Here is a 17,589-nt window from a genome sequence, read left to right as displayed (position 1 = left end):
AAGAAGAGGTGCACTGGAAGATAAGGTCAAAAACTAAAGTTATTGCTCTCTGTACTGAAGGAGCATAACTACATTTCTTTCCCATAACAACTGCCTAAAGCTCACTTCTACCTCAGCGTGAAGATAGCACTGAGCTACTCTGCTCCTTAGGAGCGGTCAAAGGTTTGAATCCTGGAATAAAAGAGGCAAGAAACCTACCGAAGTGTAATCTTTTGTGGTTTTTTGAATGCATTTTATTTAAGAACACTGGGGAAGGGAGAAATGAAGTCTGAGTAGGGGCATGAAAAGTACATTTACTTGCTTTACTTAACACTGTAAGATACTCGGTATCGTCTTGATGCTGCAGATGCAAACAAAGACGAACAAGTGCTGCTCAGTCTGTCTCTGTGCCATCCTCCTCCTCCTCCTCCCCGCTCTGTGCCTGCTCTTCTGTGAGGGAGCAGCTCAGCACCGCCTGCCGCACACTGCGCCTCTCCTCTGCCAAAAGACACAGCAGCGGTTGTGCTGCAGCCCCACGAGCAGCGCTGTGGGGCCGGAGGAACTCACCTTCATTCGTACAGCTCCGCAGCAGCAGCAGCAGCTGCCTTCGGTTATACTGGATTAGAAACTTCTGACAGGTTCTGATGGTTCCTGCAGGAGCCACAAGAGCGCCGTGTAACAGCCTTTGGAGCCACGCGTTGTTTTAGCACGCAGCACCCAATAAACGCATCGGGCGCCGCCTCCGTCAGCGCAGGTGCTGAGCAGCGGCTGTGCACGGCGCGTCCGACGCTACGGCCGATCCGTTCCCTCCCCGCCCGGAGGTGCCGCACTCACCGCCCACGTGCAGCGTGCGCAGCGCGCAGGGGAAGCGCTGCCCGCGGCCCTCCAGGTGCCGGACGAGCGGCAGCGCCGAGCTCAGCAGCCGCTGGAAGTCCTTGCGGCAGCGCAGCAGCACGGTGCCGGTGTAGGCGTTCAGGTACTTCACTGCGGGCCGAGCGCAGCCGTCAGCGCCCGCCCCGCCCCGCAGAGCCCCCCGCGGCCCGGCCCGCTACCTGTGAAGGACACGCAGCAGCACCCCAGCCCGTAGTCCCCGTGCGCCCGCGCGATGGCGTCCCTGACGGCGAGGCCCACCGCGCGGTCCTCGATGCACTGCCGGCACCGCGGGTCCTCCGAGAGCACCTCGCACAGCACGTACCTGCGGGCGGCGGTCGGTGGGGCGCTACGAGGGGGTGGGGGAGCGGCCCCGCGCCGCCTCACCGCGGCCTCACCTGTTCTTGAAGCGAACCATGCCGCCGCCGTGCTCCTCCGCGCGGACGCGGCTCCCAGCCAATGAGCGAGCGGCCTCCGCTCACCGCAGCCAATCGCCACGGCGCGGGGGCGGGAAAAGAGGAAGGACTTCCCGTCCTCGCTCGGCCTGCGCGGCTCTGTCCTTCCTCCCTCGGCTGGCGGTGGCTTTGCGCATGCGCGCTGCTTCCCGCGCTTCGCCGCGTTCTCTACAGCCGCCGCGCGGAGGCGCGCGAGGCGCGGTGTGAGGCGTCGAGGGGCGTCCGAGGCCCTCATGGCTAATGCCGAGTGGAAAAGTCGCTCTGAATGGCCTTAATTCTGGCCAAAGCAGTGATAAAGGCAGCGCAACTCCTGTCCTGGGTGACAAACTCCTGCCTCGTGAAGCAGATGCTGCCGGCTCTGCTGCTCCCGCTCTGTCCTGACTCCCCTCCGTCGCCCGTGGCCGCACCGTCAGGCAGGTGTTAATGAGAACTTCCTCGGGGACAGAAGCACGCCGTCTGGTAGGAGCTGCTGCGAGGCCTTTACTGTTGGGCCGTGAACGAAGGGGCTGCGGACATACGCCCCCTGTGGTGCGGGTCGCGGGCCTTTCCCGCCCGGCTCTGTGCCCTGACGCCACGCTGGGCTGTCCGTGCAGCCGCCTGCAGCTGTGGGTCGGCCTTCCCCGCATCTCCGGGCGGTACCAGAGATGCCCCTCCGCGTCCCCGCGGGGTTCTGTTGTGCCGTGAGGCGCTGCGCCTCCCTGCGGAGCTGTGGGTGCGGTGCCGCTCCGCTCCCCGCCCTCCGACCTGCTCAGGTTGCTGTCGTTCCTGCCCTCCTCGTCTCCCTGTTGTCGCAGAGGCACAGCTGGGGCTCGGACGAGCCGCCCGCGTGAGTGCACTGTGCCCTGTAATGCGATAGGACGTGTGCACTGTGCGTGCTGCAGGCACGGCCCCGTGCCTTGCGAAAGCCTCAGTTTTCGCTCCAGAAAGCTGATTAGGAGAGACGCGGTGCAAAGAGAGAGCAGTGTTGTGAGAGAGCGCTGTCCTGCTTCATCTCGTGCAGGGTATGGCCTTTAGTGCCCTGCTGCTGATTTGGGTAATGCACGGAGCAGCCCTGAGCCACCGCAGCTCCCTGCAGGCAGCGCTCGTGTTGGCACGAGGTGTGCAGATCTGGTCGGGCTTCACGGTTTGCTGAGCTGACGGCCCAGGACTAAAAGAGTCCAACACCTCCACGTTTGTTTCCTTTCCTCCTCGCCCTGTCCTGTGCAAGCTTTGCTGTATTGATCTGCGTCAGTGGTTCAAGAAGCAGTCATAAGTGACGCTGAGTTACGCGGTCAGGGTGGGAAAGAACTGTCTCCTAAAATAGGGCTGGAGAGAGAAAAATCCGGAAAATGCAATTTGAGTTGAAGAGTGGCTGCAGAGATCTGCCGAGAGAGGGGATGGGTGTCTCTCCTGCAGACCTGGAGAGACAACATGGCCTCGGAACAGCTAATCACATAGAAATTATGGAGAGCAGGGTATGCTAGGACAGAGAGAAGTAACATGCACTCTAGGTGCATTAGAGACGACTTATAAAGCTATTTGAGAACTTTGCATAGAAGGCTCTTAATCAGTGCATAGAGAATAATAGCTTCATCGATGATTGTCCAGCAAAGGGGTGAGTCCAATAAACTCCTGGGCTGATTTTTTCTCATCTTGGTCTGCATAATGATTTTATTCTAAGAATAATACAGTAAAGGCTACAAATGGCTGGTATTAATTGATGTGTTTTAGAGAGCAGGACAAAGCGTGCTTCAGAGTCATTTGGGTCCTGTGTTGCTGTCACTGCCAGATGCCTCAGGGGCCTCAGAGGATTCCCTGTTGAGGTTTTCTTCCATCCATATCCCATAGATCCTGCCCAGATGCTGGTGGCCATGAGGGCAGTTGTAGATTTGCACTTAGGCTGCTGATGCATATTGGGAAGATGTGTTCTGGGAACAGATGCCAAATTCACCCAACCCAGGCTGTGAACCAAATGCCCTACACTTGTCAGAAATGGTCGAGCTTTTGGACCCGCCAGCCATTCCCTGCCTGACCTGAAAAGCAGGATGGGGCTAGAAAATGGGGGAGGTTACATCTGCTGTAGGAATGGAGCCCTGGTGTCCTCTGAGGTGGCTCTGTTCTGGTGTTTGCTCCACGTGGGGTCAGCCTTTGAGAGCTGGGCCTTTGGGATCCAGACCTTTGTCTTGGGTTTACACAACATATGTCATCTCCAGATTATGGGCTAAGTCACATTTGTATCGTATAGAATTAATTGTACTAATAAGCTGCAGTAAACACTGTGATTGATGTGCAGCTCTTAGAATTCGTAACTTTTTGCTATAATTAAAATCACCAGCATGTGCGTTCACTGCAAAGACAGCTATCAGTTGGTGAATCTTTTCATCCTTTCTAGATAGGACGTTTGCATTTTGTAGATAAGGAAACAGAGGTACAAAAGGATTGAACAAATGGTTCATAGTAAATAGCTGTCGGGCTGGAGGTAGGGAGCAAGGACACAATGTGAGCGGAGGGAGCCAGCGTGTTAGAGCATATTGCGTTGGAGTACCAGTCTTGTGTGTTGCTCACACATAATGTAGCCAAGTGATTAATTACATTCTGGAGTAAAATTAGCCGTGCTGGTGCTCCATCCTTGTGATACCACAATTTGATCTTCCTTGCACAGCCAAAGCCATGGCTTTGCTTCCCCCTGGAAGCACTGAGCTGAATTTGCCATCAGGTGCGGTATGAGGGTGACAGCTACGTTTTGTTCCACTGTATGCACACTGCATCCCCAGATAACCCTGTGGTTGGACACAAAGCAATCTGCCTAAAATTAAAACTGCTTCTTAAATCCTCTGTGTGATGCTGCCCGAAGCTTTTTGTTCAGTTTATCTTCACAAGGTCACTGACACAGAAGAGTGCATTCTGTAAGCACGTTGGCCTGGAGCCTTTCATGTAGATGCTTTAGTGTAATATTTGGGATGTGTTCTCTCTCACTTCAGCCCCTTCCTTTTTACTCTCTCATTTTCTGTATTTCCCCTCCTTCGTTTTTAGCTCAGGAGCCCTCAGATCAATATACCTAGGAATAAAGCTGTCCTTTTTTATCACCTTAGCATGTAAACGCTAATGCAAATAGAATCAGGGCATAATGAAAATCTGAAATCTGCAGATTTTTTTCTTGGAACAGTCAAGAACGGGATCGTTCTATTCAGATTAATAGTGACCATGTGCTCTTAATTATCAAACATAGTAAAACTGCTTCTAAATAGGAAATCTGTAGGCAGCGCCCTTTTTGTTTGCAGCAAGCTGCTGCAAGGAGCAAACAGCTGCCGCTGTGCTCTGAGCTCACTGCTTAAGGCAGAACCTGGGATGTCAGTTCAGCTCGTTCAGGATCCTCTTTTCTCTTTCCTTCCTGCCTCAGAGAGCAGAGGGAGCAGTAGGCCACAGAAGTTACCGTGTGATCTGCTACGTGAAGAAGCCACACGGAAAGCCTCCTTAACAGGGATGTTAGGATGGATTAATTATTCTTTGTTCTGCTCTCTGAAGATAAAGGGTAATTGCTCTTAATTACGTTTAATTGAAAAATTGCTTCTTCTCAAAGAACCCAATAGCATTAGCAGGATTTTATCTTCCTGCCACCTATAGGGAGGAGGATGACGTTCCGTAAGTTACAGCAAAGACTGACATAAACCTAATAATGGCCTCAGAGAGTTCTACTCAATTTCCAGCCTGCACTCGAGAGCAGTACTTGGAGATAGAACAGATCTCAGAGCATGCCAGTGAGACAGGACTCCTCATCTGTGCTGAGCTGAAAGGCGCTGAAGCAGGAGATGCAATCTGCGAGGCAGCTTTCGTTGCTGATGCTGTGACTTTTCATCAGTAAGTTTCCAGGAACCCGTGGAACAACTGCAGGTAAAGGGAAGGGAAAACATTTCAAATAAACAAAAACCCTTCAGTTTACCTGTCCGTGAAGGAAGCTTCTGAAAGAAAGGCGAGCAAAGACCTACAAGTCTTGAGTAACCAGCACTTCGGTGTGGGTCAGCACTGTCTGCCAAAGGGACAAAACTGTGATATTTGAATTCAGGTGAAAAAACAAAACGTGATTTTTACCTGGGTAGAGCAGATCTTTGCTCTTTGCTTTTTCTTTCCCCTGCATCCCCGTGTGCAGGGTAAGCCACAGCCCTATCTATACATCTGCTTACAGTGCCATATGCTGAACAACCCTTTTCCTACGTGGCTTTGTGTTGAACTCCAGCAGCCTCGAGCAGCGTAGGATCAGAGATGCCTTCTGCAGAGCGCTTGTCTCCCTAATGAGAGAGACAATGAAAAGCATTTTCCAGCACATCCATCACTCTGCAGCTGTGGCGCTGAGCGAGAGGACAGGCGTCCTGGAGCAACCTTACATAAGGCGTGCCTGCTGCGTGGCTCTGGCAGGGCAGCGCGGCACGCAGGAGGTAAGGCTGGGGCTGTGGCTGGTTGCCGGGGGGCTCAGCTTGTCCTGGTGTCAGCTCGGTGCAAGGAGTGTGTCAGTCACACTCTCGGGGCACGTGGATCTCCACTCTGCCTGACCTGATCTGCGGGAGGCCTCCGCACTGCTCTGTTCTAGCCTCCATCCATCCAGCTGCCCAGCACAGTAATTGAAAGCCCCCCAAAAGCAGAGCGGGGTGCAGTATGCAAGTGCAGATTTGAGAGGGGCAAAATCAATTGCAGCTCTTTGATTTGTGCCGTGCTGACTGGGGGTGCTTGCAGTGACCAGTGAGTGCAAACACATCTCTGGAGGCCATGGTTGTTATAGGCTGAAGAAGACAAACAGCGTGGAAAGCATCTGACCTATTTTAGGAAGCTTGCTGGAGCTTCTTGATTTTATTTTTTAATTTTTTTTTTTAAAGATCTGTTTGCACCTTAGTTAAAGGCTGTAAACATTTGTCACTTTTCCTAACTATGCATGCTGTGAAGACAGAAACAAACAAAAAATGTCTTGCTGCATTTGCTAGGCTGATCCCACCGGATGCCCTGAGGGAATGGGCACTTGAGCTGGCACTGGGGATGACTTCTGCCTGCTGTTGGTTGGTCCCAAGCTGAAGCTCCTGGTGACAGACACGGCACTCTTCCTGCAGTGCTCTGGGAGCACTGACTGGGATGTATCCCTCAGACCACCCTGGTAAAATTCAATAGTGTGTGTGCTGAACTCAAGCAGTTGTTGCTGTGTGAGCTTCTGTGTCCGTTTCATTCCTGCAATGCTCAAAAGATCATGTTCGTCCCACTGTAACATTAGTGACTTAATTAGAGCTGAATTTGGTCCTTCTGCCTCTGAACACGAGCAGCCTCCATCAAGTCATCTAAAGGATCAGATCTAGTTTCTTCTTTCTCTCAGCATCGGTGGCATCTGGTTTCATTTTCCATCTTTCCTAAGGGAGCTCACTTTTCCCCACGTTTCAGCATGTGCCCGTTGTATGCCAGCACCCAGGACTGCCTGTGTCTCGATGCCAAGCCAAGGACCACTCTTCCTGCCAGCAAAGTCCTAGATGGTGTTGGAGATGCAATGTGAGATGTTTGAAGAATTGCCATCATGGTGTACGTAGCTTCAAACCAGAATGCACATGCAGGTTGAGAAACTAAGCCACGGCCAGTTAAGTGGTTTCTGTTTGTGTTTTCCCTCTATGTGTTGGATGCACAGAGATAGCAAAGTTTGCATCCCGTAGTGTTACTGCAGGCAGTGTACCTGCACAGCGTGGCTCCTCCGTGCCCACACCACGTGGGGGACCTGAGGCCTTCTCAGGATACGTAATGGGGTGGGTGCTGCTGCTGGAACAGCAGGGCTAGCAGAGCCAGCACTCCTTCCTAATGCCCACCACTCCCTGCATGACATAGGTGTTTCTTCCTAAGTATGAGGATTTTTCTACATATTACAAGTGGTCTCCAGGAGGTGGATTGATTCACTTAACGTGTCCCTTCTCCATCCCTTTTCTTGCCCCAATTGCTTGGCCAAAGGAGAGCTCCCTCAGCTCTGCGTGTGGCAAACACAGGGACAGACATTTAAGTAAAAAATTGTGGAGTTCTTTCTTTTTCTTGTAGGATTTGGGCTTGTTAGATCTCCCTAAAACAGCCTCAGCTTCAGCTCTCTCAGTATTTTAATGCACACTGCTGCATATGCACATCTCTCGCTTTGAAAAGCACATCTACTTCCTATTATATAATCAGCATTGTAAGATGATGAGCATCTGTGAGTCAGAACACAGACATCAACAAAATCATTTTAAAATCGTTTTATTTAATTAATTTACTTAAATTATACATACAGAGCTCTTTTATTTTTGGGGCTTGCCGGGTGCAGGTGTTTCTCTGTAAGCGTGGGGGCAAGAGACTGAATTAGGCTTTTGATAGTCTCTTAGCATCATAGACTGATGGTGTCACCTTATACTGAAGCTCGTTTTCCAATACAACCACAGGAGTTGATAGCATGGATGCAGAGCTGCTGCTCCCATTCACATTCCCTCCTACTCTACCCTGCATTCTCCAGCTGAAAGATACCATAGTGACAAACACAGGGAATATTTCATGTGAAGCACATACTAAATCTCAAGTTCAGTTCCTTATTAAGTCTTTCACACATTATAGCTTTGTAGAAGAGGGTGATGTTTAGAGGACGGGATGTAAGTAATTTTAGATTAAGTAATGGACTTAAGGACTTCGTATTCAAGCAGACTGTCTTTCTGGCTGTCAGCGCTGTGTAAGTGTGTCACCAAAACCCAGTCTGATGTTTTCTTTATTATTATTCATAAGCTCCCATTCCAAACAGCAATCAGACTCCTCAGGCTGTGCCGTCTTGGGGATTATCACACTTGCTGGGCGGTTAAAGTCACTTCGCCTCGAGTCTTCTGCCTCTGAAAAATGCCCAAGGCTAATCAGTGTGAAGTGTGACGCCTGTCATGTCTTCTTGTTCAAGTGAGTGTGGCAGGCCTGTCATTCACTAAAAGCCTTTACATCTGTTATTACATGGTAATCCTCATGCATCAGGCTTCCAAATAAGAAACTGGTGGAGCCCAGCAAGGTATGGCTCAGCCTTAGTTTGCATAATTCCCACAATGCAAGGCAACTCGCTCTCCCTTCTGAAATCATTAATAAGCAATAAGAATATTATATAAGCTGGCATCTTTTTTTAAACCATGATAATTTCCAATGCTATTATAATTAGGACAAAGACGAGAGTTTGGGTTGGGGGAGGGAGCAGACAAAGGATGAAGCTGATCTCCACCGTGACGTCGGAGGGTTTCTTTGTCTGCTGTGTGCCGGCTTGGACAATAATGGCTGTGCTTCAGCCACATGGAGAGGAGAATAGGCAATTTATTTAAAAGTATTAATCCTTTTCATCCGGAAATGTTATCTGTTACCATAAATAGGATCACATATTTCCAGTCCACTTGTATTCCGGTTAACCGGCCCTGCAGTAAAAGCCTGAAAAGCAATGGATGTTTGTGTCGGATCCTGAGGATTTTCAGCTCAGTGGTGGGCTGGATGAAGTGGGCAAAAATGTTCTGTTGCTGAGAATAACTTGAAGGCAGAGTGGCTGCTAACTGACTGCAACTACAGTGCAGTCATATGGCAAGAGATGCGTCCTCCAGGTAGCGGATCCCAAGCCTGACGGATCCAATGTGATATTTTCATGAAGAAAAGTGCAACGTCTGCACTGAGCAGGCAGGATATGCTGGTGAAAGAAAAGCAAGGGAAAGTGTGGTTAGTAGATGTAACTAATAGGTTGAAATTTGGAGTCGAGAAGATTTTAAAAGTCACTTGTCAAAATCATTCTCCCTCTAACGCTGCAGCAGCCCTCGGATATGAGCGTGTTCCTGATGTTCCCCCTCATCACATGCACGAACACGGGGAGGCAGGCGGGGGGAGGCAGCTGCACTCACACACTATGGGGTTTGCAGGAACACGATGGCAATTTAGCAGAACGATTAAAAGATTGCAAACGTTTATTAATAGCTTTGCTGCAGCAGCACTGTGCCGGAGGAGCCTTGCTTCCTCTGGGATGCTCTTACCTCCTGCCCGTTCACTTCTGCTTTAGAAATTAAAATGACAGTTCGGGGCTCGATTTCAATTTAAAGCCATAGCTGTGGACCACACAGCAGGCTGCCGTACCCCATGGCCTGGAGAAGGGAGCAGGAGGAGCCTGAGTGGGAGAAAGAAGTCTTACAAAGCAAAAAGAAAGGGATTTTTTCCCCCAGTTGTTGGTTATGCTTCCTTTTCCTCCCTGTGCTCCCTTTCCTCTCCCCCCAGGACACTGACTTCTTGTTCCTCTGACACTGGGCTCAGATGTGGATCTGTGGTGTCTTTTTGTACCGTACAACAAACCCAGTGAAAGACAATATAAATGACTATTGGAGCAGAGCTGCTAAAAGTTCTGTAGGACAGCCAAATTCCCCTCAGAGTGGGGCAGGGTCAGTTCTTTTCCAGTTCTTCTGACTGTGGTGTGGTCTCTTCAGATTTTATTTTGCCTGGGAAAGAGGAGAAGGTGGAGGCTGAGTAGTGAAGAAAATTAAATAGCAATTGTCTGAACGAGAAATCACCTACATCATCTGAAATCCCTCTTGTAATCGGGTAGGATGGCAGCACACCTCAACCACAGCTGTTCCTGCACAGCATGCCCACACGACTGGAGGTGCCATTGGGCAGCAGCAGCTGATTACATGTACTCGACTGCTTCATTGCTTTGGGAGAATTTTTCTTGTATCCGTTCCCACAATCTAGGCATGCCACTAGGCAATTAAAAAAACATACATCTCATTGCATAATCATTGCGTCTCTGCTTAATGCTGTTGAATAGGAAAGTTACGTGCATCCAGTGAATAGAAAGGAGAAAAATACGCTGGGGGAAGAACAAAACCACACAACATGAGAGAGAAATGTAAGCCCCACAGAAATCTTCCCTACTTGGGATGTGTAAAGATAGCCTATATGGATTTCTGCAAAGCTTGGTATGCAGCCTCTGCAGCCTTAAACAGGCCTACTTTTATGAGGAATGAGTGATACACTCATTTGTATACTCCCAGCCCAAAAGACAGAATTCCCACCTGCCATTATAGCTAGTGCCGTGGATGCGTTTAGGCTAATTGCTTCCTTCAGTTTGTTCTTTCTAGGAGCTGGAATTCCCTTGCTCAGAATAGCCAAACAATGACAGACAACGATGAAACAAACGTGGATGCTGGGGGGTTACCTGGTCTCAGGTGAGATGGAGTGTTATATTCTGTATAGGATCTCTGGAGCAGCAGTTTGACAGAAGAAGCCGCTTTCAGAGATACTTTCTATCTCTCATTTCTTGATTGAAGACTGAAAATTGTAGGTGTTACCAGAAGGCAGCACCTGCATAGCTTCAGCTACCCTGTTAAATTTTGCATCTTTTCCTGGTAATAGCTATTTTATTTGCGCTGGTTTCAGTATTGTTGATTTCCATGTTTAACGTGTGTGATTGAGCAAACAGACTCCTTGGAGTCTTAGGACAACTAGGGCAGCTGTTGGTGGATGGGTTTTGTTGTTGTTGTTGTTGTTGTTGTTTTCCATGTCCTGAAAGGCTGTTTTGGAATGTGTTGGCCTTTGCAAATATTTAAAGCAAGATTGTTTAAATTTTATTTTATTTCATCAGTATTTCCTCTGCTCCCATCAAAATGTCAAACCTCAGTGATGCTTTTGCCTCCCATATGCCTTATTATCTTGTTACTAACCTATTTTCTTGCTCATATTGTACTGCTTAGGGTATGGGAACCACCATCCTCTCTCTTGTGGGGTAGTCAAAGCGTAGCCTTAGCCATTGGCATTGCCTCCCATTGTTAGGCTAGATTCTCCACTTGAGTACACTGGCCATATATCTGGAAGAGATTGAAATTGCAAATGAGAAAAGAATTTGCTTTCTTACGTACTCTGTATGTCCTGTGTCTTGGCTGCTGTATCTGTGTTCAAGTGTAAGTTAACAGGACTACAGTTATGGCTACAATTACTGTATTAAGATTCAAATACCAACAACAGATCAAAGAGTTAATTTTCTCAATTGATAAATAAATTTATTAGCTAGATTATTAGTTAGACATGAAAAAAATCCTAGAGTGTTAAAAAAAAAACCAAACTCATAAAATGCCAGGAGTTCACCTATTCTATCCCTTTCCCATCATTAAAGGAAGATAGGAGTTTGAGATAGATAGCAAGGGACTGACCTTCGTAATTTTCTTTCTTAGCCATCACACACGCAGGAGCTGGGGACAGCACTCAGGTACATCCCAGGTACACCCTTGAGACACAATTAGGCTGCACTTGTACCACGTTTGTAAAGCTTGGATTCCACAGAAAGGCTAAGGAATGTAGTGATCAATAGCAATGTGGGTAGATCTTTTCTAACTGGAAAATTTAGAGATGAGAGAAGAGGTGGTGAGCCTGTCTCTGCTGCACGGTGAGAAGCAAGAACATAAAGATCTTCAGCTTTTCTTCACTGATACAAGGCAAGAGAAAATAGGTGTTCTTTGTATCAGAGGAGATAATAATGAAGAAAGGAGAGAGGGGATAGAGGTGATAACAGAAATGAGAATTGCCTTTTCTGGGTGCCAGCCACTGGTAAATAACTTTCTAGCTGCTGAAAAGAAAGGTAGAAACAGGACGGAGAACTTTGCAAGATTTCAGTTCCTCTGTGCAGTGAGTCCCTTTGAAGTAATATCTTCAAAGATAAAATATTCCAGTGCAACATGAATATAGGAATGGTGAAGCTGCACATGTGCAGTACTGACTTTGTCATTACGAAGTCATTAATGAAATGTACTTTGTTGATTTGATGGTGAATTAAAAACTGGAGGGAAAATGGAAAGGCAGGTAGTGTAAAATCGTGTCATCATCTTCCTCCATCGAGACAGCACTGTATCACCTCTGCCAGTAGCAAAATACTGCCAGCCTTTGTCAGCATTTTACATCACTGCATGACTGAAAGCATGTAATATTCCCTCTGCTGTCATGCAGTACGGCACCAGGGAACACTTGCAGAAGTACAGTGACCATATAACTGTGGCATATTGCTCTTGTCCATACTGCTGAACGCTGAGAAGCCAAGGGAACTGAAACGTGTTGCTCTGTTTGTTCTATTTGTCTGACTCCTAATCACCCTTACCAGTTTTTAGTTCTAATGATAGCTATTTGTAAATTTTCTCTTTCAAGGTTTTACTTGCAAAGTTTTGGCTTCAGTTGAAATTGGAAGGTGACAGAGCACTGGAGCAAACTTCACAGAGAGGCTGTGGAGTCTTCTCCTTTGGAGATATTCAGAACCCACCTGGGTGCTTTCCTGTGTCATCTATTGCAGGGAACCTACTTTAGCAGAGCTGTTGGACTAGGTATTCTTAAGGTCCCTTCCAACCCCTATAATTCTGTGATTCTCTGAACCATATGATGTTCTTGCTTGCTGTCCTGTTTGCTGACACTCACCACTGTCCAGAGTTTGCTTCCTCATACAACATTTGGGTGATCCATAGGTCACAGCCATCAATCTTAGCATATGGAAAACATATCAGAATCACTTGGATCACATTATCTTAAATCCTCCACTTGAATGAAATGTAGCATCAGATTTCTTCACTTCCTGTCCCCGTATTTTGCTCTTTTGTAATAGTAATAAGCTTCCAGACTCTGTTTTGTGTTCTCCTTTGGTATCAACTTTGTATTGTTTTCACTCCCTGATATTCTTTTTCTTCCTTTTAACCCAGTATTGGTTTAGATTATTTGCCCCCATATTGAACACTCACTCTCAAACGTTCTGTTAATTGCAGCAGATTTATGTTACAGATACCTGTTTATTTTGGCTAGAACTTGTGTGTTACTTGCTTGGATAGATGCATATACTAAGTTCATAAAACACCCATCCTTAACGCCTTAGGCTTGAGAAAAGACACATTTCAGTAGAGCTCCATTTGTCTCCAATTAAAGCCCACATGAGCAAAGCAAATAATTGCTAGAATCCCTTCACTCTGAGCACCTGGATTTGTCTTGTGGTAGAATAATCCAATCTAAATCTCACTTTGCTTGTTAAAATTCTCATATGCTTTACTCTCAGGAAATACATGAGTGTTCCTAGTAGCAAGGTTAGGGTATGTCAGATCATATGCTGGTCACCACATCCATTTGCTGGCCAGATGTTGGCTAACCTTGGTAGGGAGTAGGGTTTTTTTTGCAAGTAGAATGAGGCATTCGAAGACATGCTCAGTCATTTCCATGACAAACCAATTAGCAGGTTAGAGGACCACACTGGGGTGGCAGGGATAACAGTATGAACAGAGGTGGCTGAAGTGCTGGCGTTGGTTTCTAGGTGCTATTGATGGTTCTTACACCATTCTTACTCACAAAGTGATGTGTCTTTTGGGTGCTTATGAGTAATGAGCAGAGCTAGTTTGTCTAGTGTCCCTGTCCCCCACGGCCACTGCCCTTTGAGAGAGAACAGTGTGTACCAGTGCTTTTGGCAGCCATGCTCCCACCCTGATGCAGTCGGTTTGGGGGGGCACAGAGCTGGCAGAGATGACTCATTCCGCCTCAGTGGCTCATTGAGGAGCTGCAGGGAGAGGCTATTTATAACCAGACCTTTCAGGTTCAGTGCAGCAGCATCTTCTGCAGGAGGAGGGGGCAGAAATGGGGATGGCACATAAGACTTATCACATACAAATTAATCTCCACCCTAGTGTTGTCCGTAGAGCTGTGTGGCCAGTGGTGACTTCAGCCAGCCCTTTTCCCCAAGCCTTTTGCTCAGCTGTCTGGCTGCTCTGGTCCCACTGTAAGATTCTGCTGATAACTTTTCAGCTCCTCAAAGAGCAGGGAGACAACTGCGAATATCATCAGTGTGAACAAAACACGAAGTCTTCCTAGTGTAGCTACTAAAGCAGCTGTTAGTGATTCATTCTGACCCACGACCATAGCATTGTCACCCTATCTTTTCTTTGTTCCTGTGCATGTTTGTCCCTGGCTTACCATTAAGACAAGCTCTTTTCATGGATGTTTTCAAACAGTCTTTATGCTGCCAGCAAATCCCATTTAAGCCTCCTGAGGTTTCTCTTGTATATACAAGCTAACACTGTAATTTATAAAACTGTAGCTGTTTTTCTGATCTTCCTGTGGATTCATTTCATCTCTAGGTGCTTCTATGACTCCATATGTGAAACAGAGATAATGATACCCCCTGGGTTAAGCACAGTGTGATGTGCAGCTATGAAACACCACCTAAGTGGTAATATTATTACCAGAGATTTGTGGAACAAGAGGAAAGCATACTACACAACAGAAGAGGACAGCATGTGTGAAAGAAAATATTTACTCTGAGCACCTAGATACCTCTTTGTATCTGGGTAACTGTGGTCTTTATCTTGATGCATGTAAGCATACATCAAAATTATTGAATTTTATGTTAAACTAAACTTCTTGAAGTTGTCTGTTCTCTTAGCTGGCTTTTGAATTCAAAAGGGATCCTGCTGCATGCATGCTTACCTTGTTCTTATTCTATATCTGCTCTGTTCTTAAACCAGTTTGTGTCTGGAACCGAACTGTGGTTAGAAAGCTCCTTGCTCCTGTTATTCTGCAGGCTTCCACCCATAGATTAAACATTTGGCTCTTCATCCTCTCCTTTTCTTCTTTCTACCTCTTTCTTCCCGCTCCTTCTCCACGAAGTAGATAATTGATTTCACAGTATACAACCACAGTACAGTTTGATGACTGTAAATTTCTCAGCATCTCATTAATGTGATTTAGTAGATCTGTAGGTTTCCTTGGTGTTTTCACTTTTGGCTGTCCTGCTTTGCTGAGCTACAGACCCAGGGGCACGTTGGCCTTTTCTACAGTGGGTTGTATTTATTATCTTCATACAGAAGCTGTACTATAAATAATTCTTGCCTTCGGTTTTCACAGCCAACTCAAGGGGATGTCTACCCTGCATAAAACCAAACAGTGCCATAACAGTCACTTCTTTCTCAAAGCCCAGCTGTAAGACTGTAAGGACTTTTATATATATATATGTATATGTATATATGTATATATGTATATATGTATACATATATATATATATGTAGCTGGTGCTGAGGTGTTTGTAGTAGTCTTGAGAGAACAAGGGCATTTTTCAGGGACTTGAAGTTCATTTTTTGAGTAATAAAGTAAGATGTGTAGTGATTATAATTGTAGTGACAACTATGCTACTTGTCTCTTTCTTCAAAAACTGTACGGAGTAGATAAAATGGCTGTTAGGGCTCTTGGTTTATCCTTTCAGCAGCTGCCTTGGCTTCCCTTTGGTGCCTCAGGCCCTGGTGAGCTCTCGTGACACCATGTGAAGCACCACTGGCTCCTCTGAGTGTCTCACCACAGCCTCTCATGGAGCTCATGGTGCTCAGAGCAGACCCGTGGAAGGGGATCCCAAGATTGGGCAGTGTGGCTGAAGAGCACACAGGGAGAGGTGTCCAGGTTTGGCTCCACGAACCCAGAGAGGGCCAGGAAGGGGAACCAAGAGTCTGCGTACATGTCAGAGGCTGAAAGGGATTTACCTCCCTGCATTTCCAATTGCTTGTTTTCTATCTGGGGAAAATCCCTTTTGACAGCCCAGGCAGTGAGCTTCTAATTCCTGTCTCCGGCTCATTTTTCACTTCAATCCCTCAGCGAACGGATTTTAATGCTTGATGGATTCAAACGAAATTATTTCTGTTCCTGTAGCTTTGCAAAAGCCTCTAGGGTGTGTGTGTGTGCACAGGGGAGGAGGGATGGGGCTTGTTTTCGTTACACTCCAATAAGCCTCCTCTCCAAGGGAAATGTATTTCATTTATTCACTTAGGGCTATCTTTCTGGTGATTCCTCCCATTGCTGTCCTTCTGGCCCCTTGGTCACAGGAGGGCCTGTAAAAGATTTGCTGTTCCAAAGGGGTGCAGTGTTCCAGATCAGTGTTTCTGCTGCAAAGAGGGATTCAAATAATAGGACCAGAGTGTGCTTCCAGGAGTAGCCTGGGGTGGGAGGAATAACTGTGGGAAAACTTCCATCTTCCTCAGCTCTAGCTAGGAGTGAGGCAGCTCTGCAGGCTCAGAGATGGGGTTACTGACTGATGTGGTATCCAGGTAATCATCAGTCTTTAACATAGACATATTGTTTGAACATGTGTATAATACTGCTGTTGTAATGGAGAAGTATTGCTTTTATTACAATTTTGAGCCTCTTTTACCAGCAGAAATCACTGCAGGGAACTGTGCAAGGGCTCTGCTTGCATAAGAAATACTCAGTCAGAACTGCCTACTGCTTCTGCTGGGCATCTTTTGTGGAGTTCCTGCATCTGAGAAGCTAAACTGTACTTAAGTGCTCAAAATCTCATCATGCTACCCAAGACAAATCATCATCATAGTAAAAATTAACAAAGCAATAATTCTATCATGTATGGCTGTAATCAATACTTAGAACCAGAGTGCTGAAGATCATTATGTTCTGAAGAATTGCAGTGTTGTGTGAACTTGACGATGTCTCTCAGTGTATAAAGCCACTGCTGTCGAGGTGTGCTAAGCCAGTTAGTGGGACTGTGTGTCCACTAGGTTGTTCCAATTTATAGCTGCTACCAAGTTGTCACTTGCTCAGGCAAGAAAAAAATGTCGTTTCTGGAGGTGGAAATATATTGTGTGTTCTTCATCACATGCTGTCTCCTAGGACAATCTCATGTATCCACAGATTCCTGTGAACACTTGTTTGGAGCTACTGATTTTTCATCATAAATGCACACCGTGTCAGTCTCATAAAGCTCGTGGATCCTGGGACTGCTGCTGTTACTTGTGGGTTTGGTTTTATGTATCTCTTCCTATTTTTATACAATCCCCGCTCCACAAACTTCAATTGTTTTCAGTGTAGGTACTCTAATTCTCATTTTTTGTTCTGTTAAATACGTTGCTTACAGGTGAGATGCCCTGTCTTGTCAGTGCAATGTTCTAGTTGTTATTAGCTTACCCTACAAATACCCCAAACTACACATAAAGCATATCTTGAATTTTCGGTTGTAAATTCAAGAATTATTTATTTAATCTAGTTAACACATTCTTGTTTTTAATTGTATGTTTATTTTAATCTTGTCAGTAACCTCCAAGCCTTTGAACCAAGGACAGTAAATTGAAATATATGGCACCAGTTTTAGCAGCAGTGTTTATCCATAACTCATAACTATTATTTTAATACTGGTTTCCACTGTGTTGTTGGAATGAGGACAATGGAGACTTGAAGTTATCTATAATGACAGAATGCAGTGTCAGTACCACTGGGAAAGTATCACATTGGGTTATTTTCTTTCTCTTGCCTCTTTTAC

General features: G+C 46.6%; 2 protein-coding genes across 8 annotated transcripts in view; one reads left to right on the top strand and one right to left on the bottom strand.

The window, feature by feature from the left end:
- Positions 1-203: 203 nt before the first annotated feature.
- Positions 204-1,934, bottom strand: POP5 (POP5 homolog, ribonuclease P/MRP subunit). Of its 6 annotated transcripts, XM_415266.8 has the most exons (5): positions 1,248-1,286; positions 1,032-1,174; positions 814-963; positions 547-630; positions 204-477 (listed from the first exon to the last, which is right to left on the bottom strand). In XM_415266.8, exons 1-5 carry the CDS (start codon positions 1,265-1,267, stop codon positions 374-376), a joined length of 501 nt encoding a protein of 166 aa, XP_415266.2. In that variant the 5' UTR covers positions 1,268-1,286; the 3' UTR covers positions 204-373. The 6 variants fall into 6 exon arrangements, with proteins under 6 accessions (XP_415266.2, XP_046757357.1, XP_015130896.2 ...); XM_046901401.1 differs by lacking the exon at positions 1,032-1,174 and having other exon boundaries at positions 547-662; positions 1,175-1,934; XM_015275410.4 differs by lacking the exon at positions 1,032-1,174 and having other exon boundaries at positions 1,248-1,934.
- CABP1 (calcium binding protein 1) overlaps positions 1,481-17,589 on the top strand; it is a 49,265-nt gene continuing 33,156 nt past the window's right edge. For both annotated transcript variants that reach the window (XM_025155733.3, XM_040648161.2), the window contains exon 1: positions 1,481-1,763. In XM_025155733.3, coding sequence (XP_025011501.1) covers positions 1,728-1,763 — 36 coding nt within the window. In that variant the 5' untranslated portion in view covers positions 1,481-1,727. The remainder of the gene's footprint in view (positions 1,764-17,589) is intronic.

This window comes from Gallus gallus, chromosome 15, assembly GCF_016699485.2.
Source record: "Gallus gallus isolate bGalGal1 chromosome 15, bGalGal1.mat.broiler.GRCg7b, whole genome shotgun sequence".
Lineage (NCBI taxonomy): Eukaryota > Metazoa > Chordata > Aves > Galliformes > Phasianidae > Gallus > Gallus gallus.
This window is presented reverse-complemented; position numbering and strand designations above follow the sequence as displayed.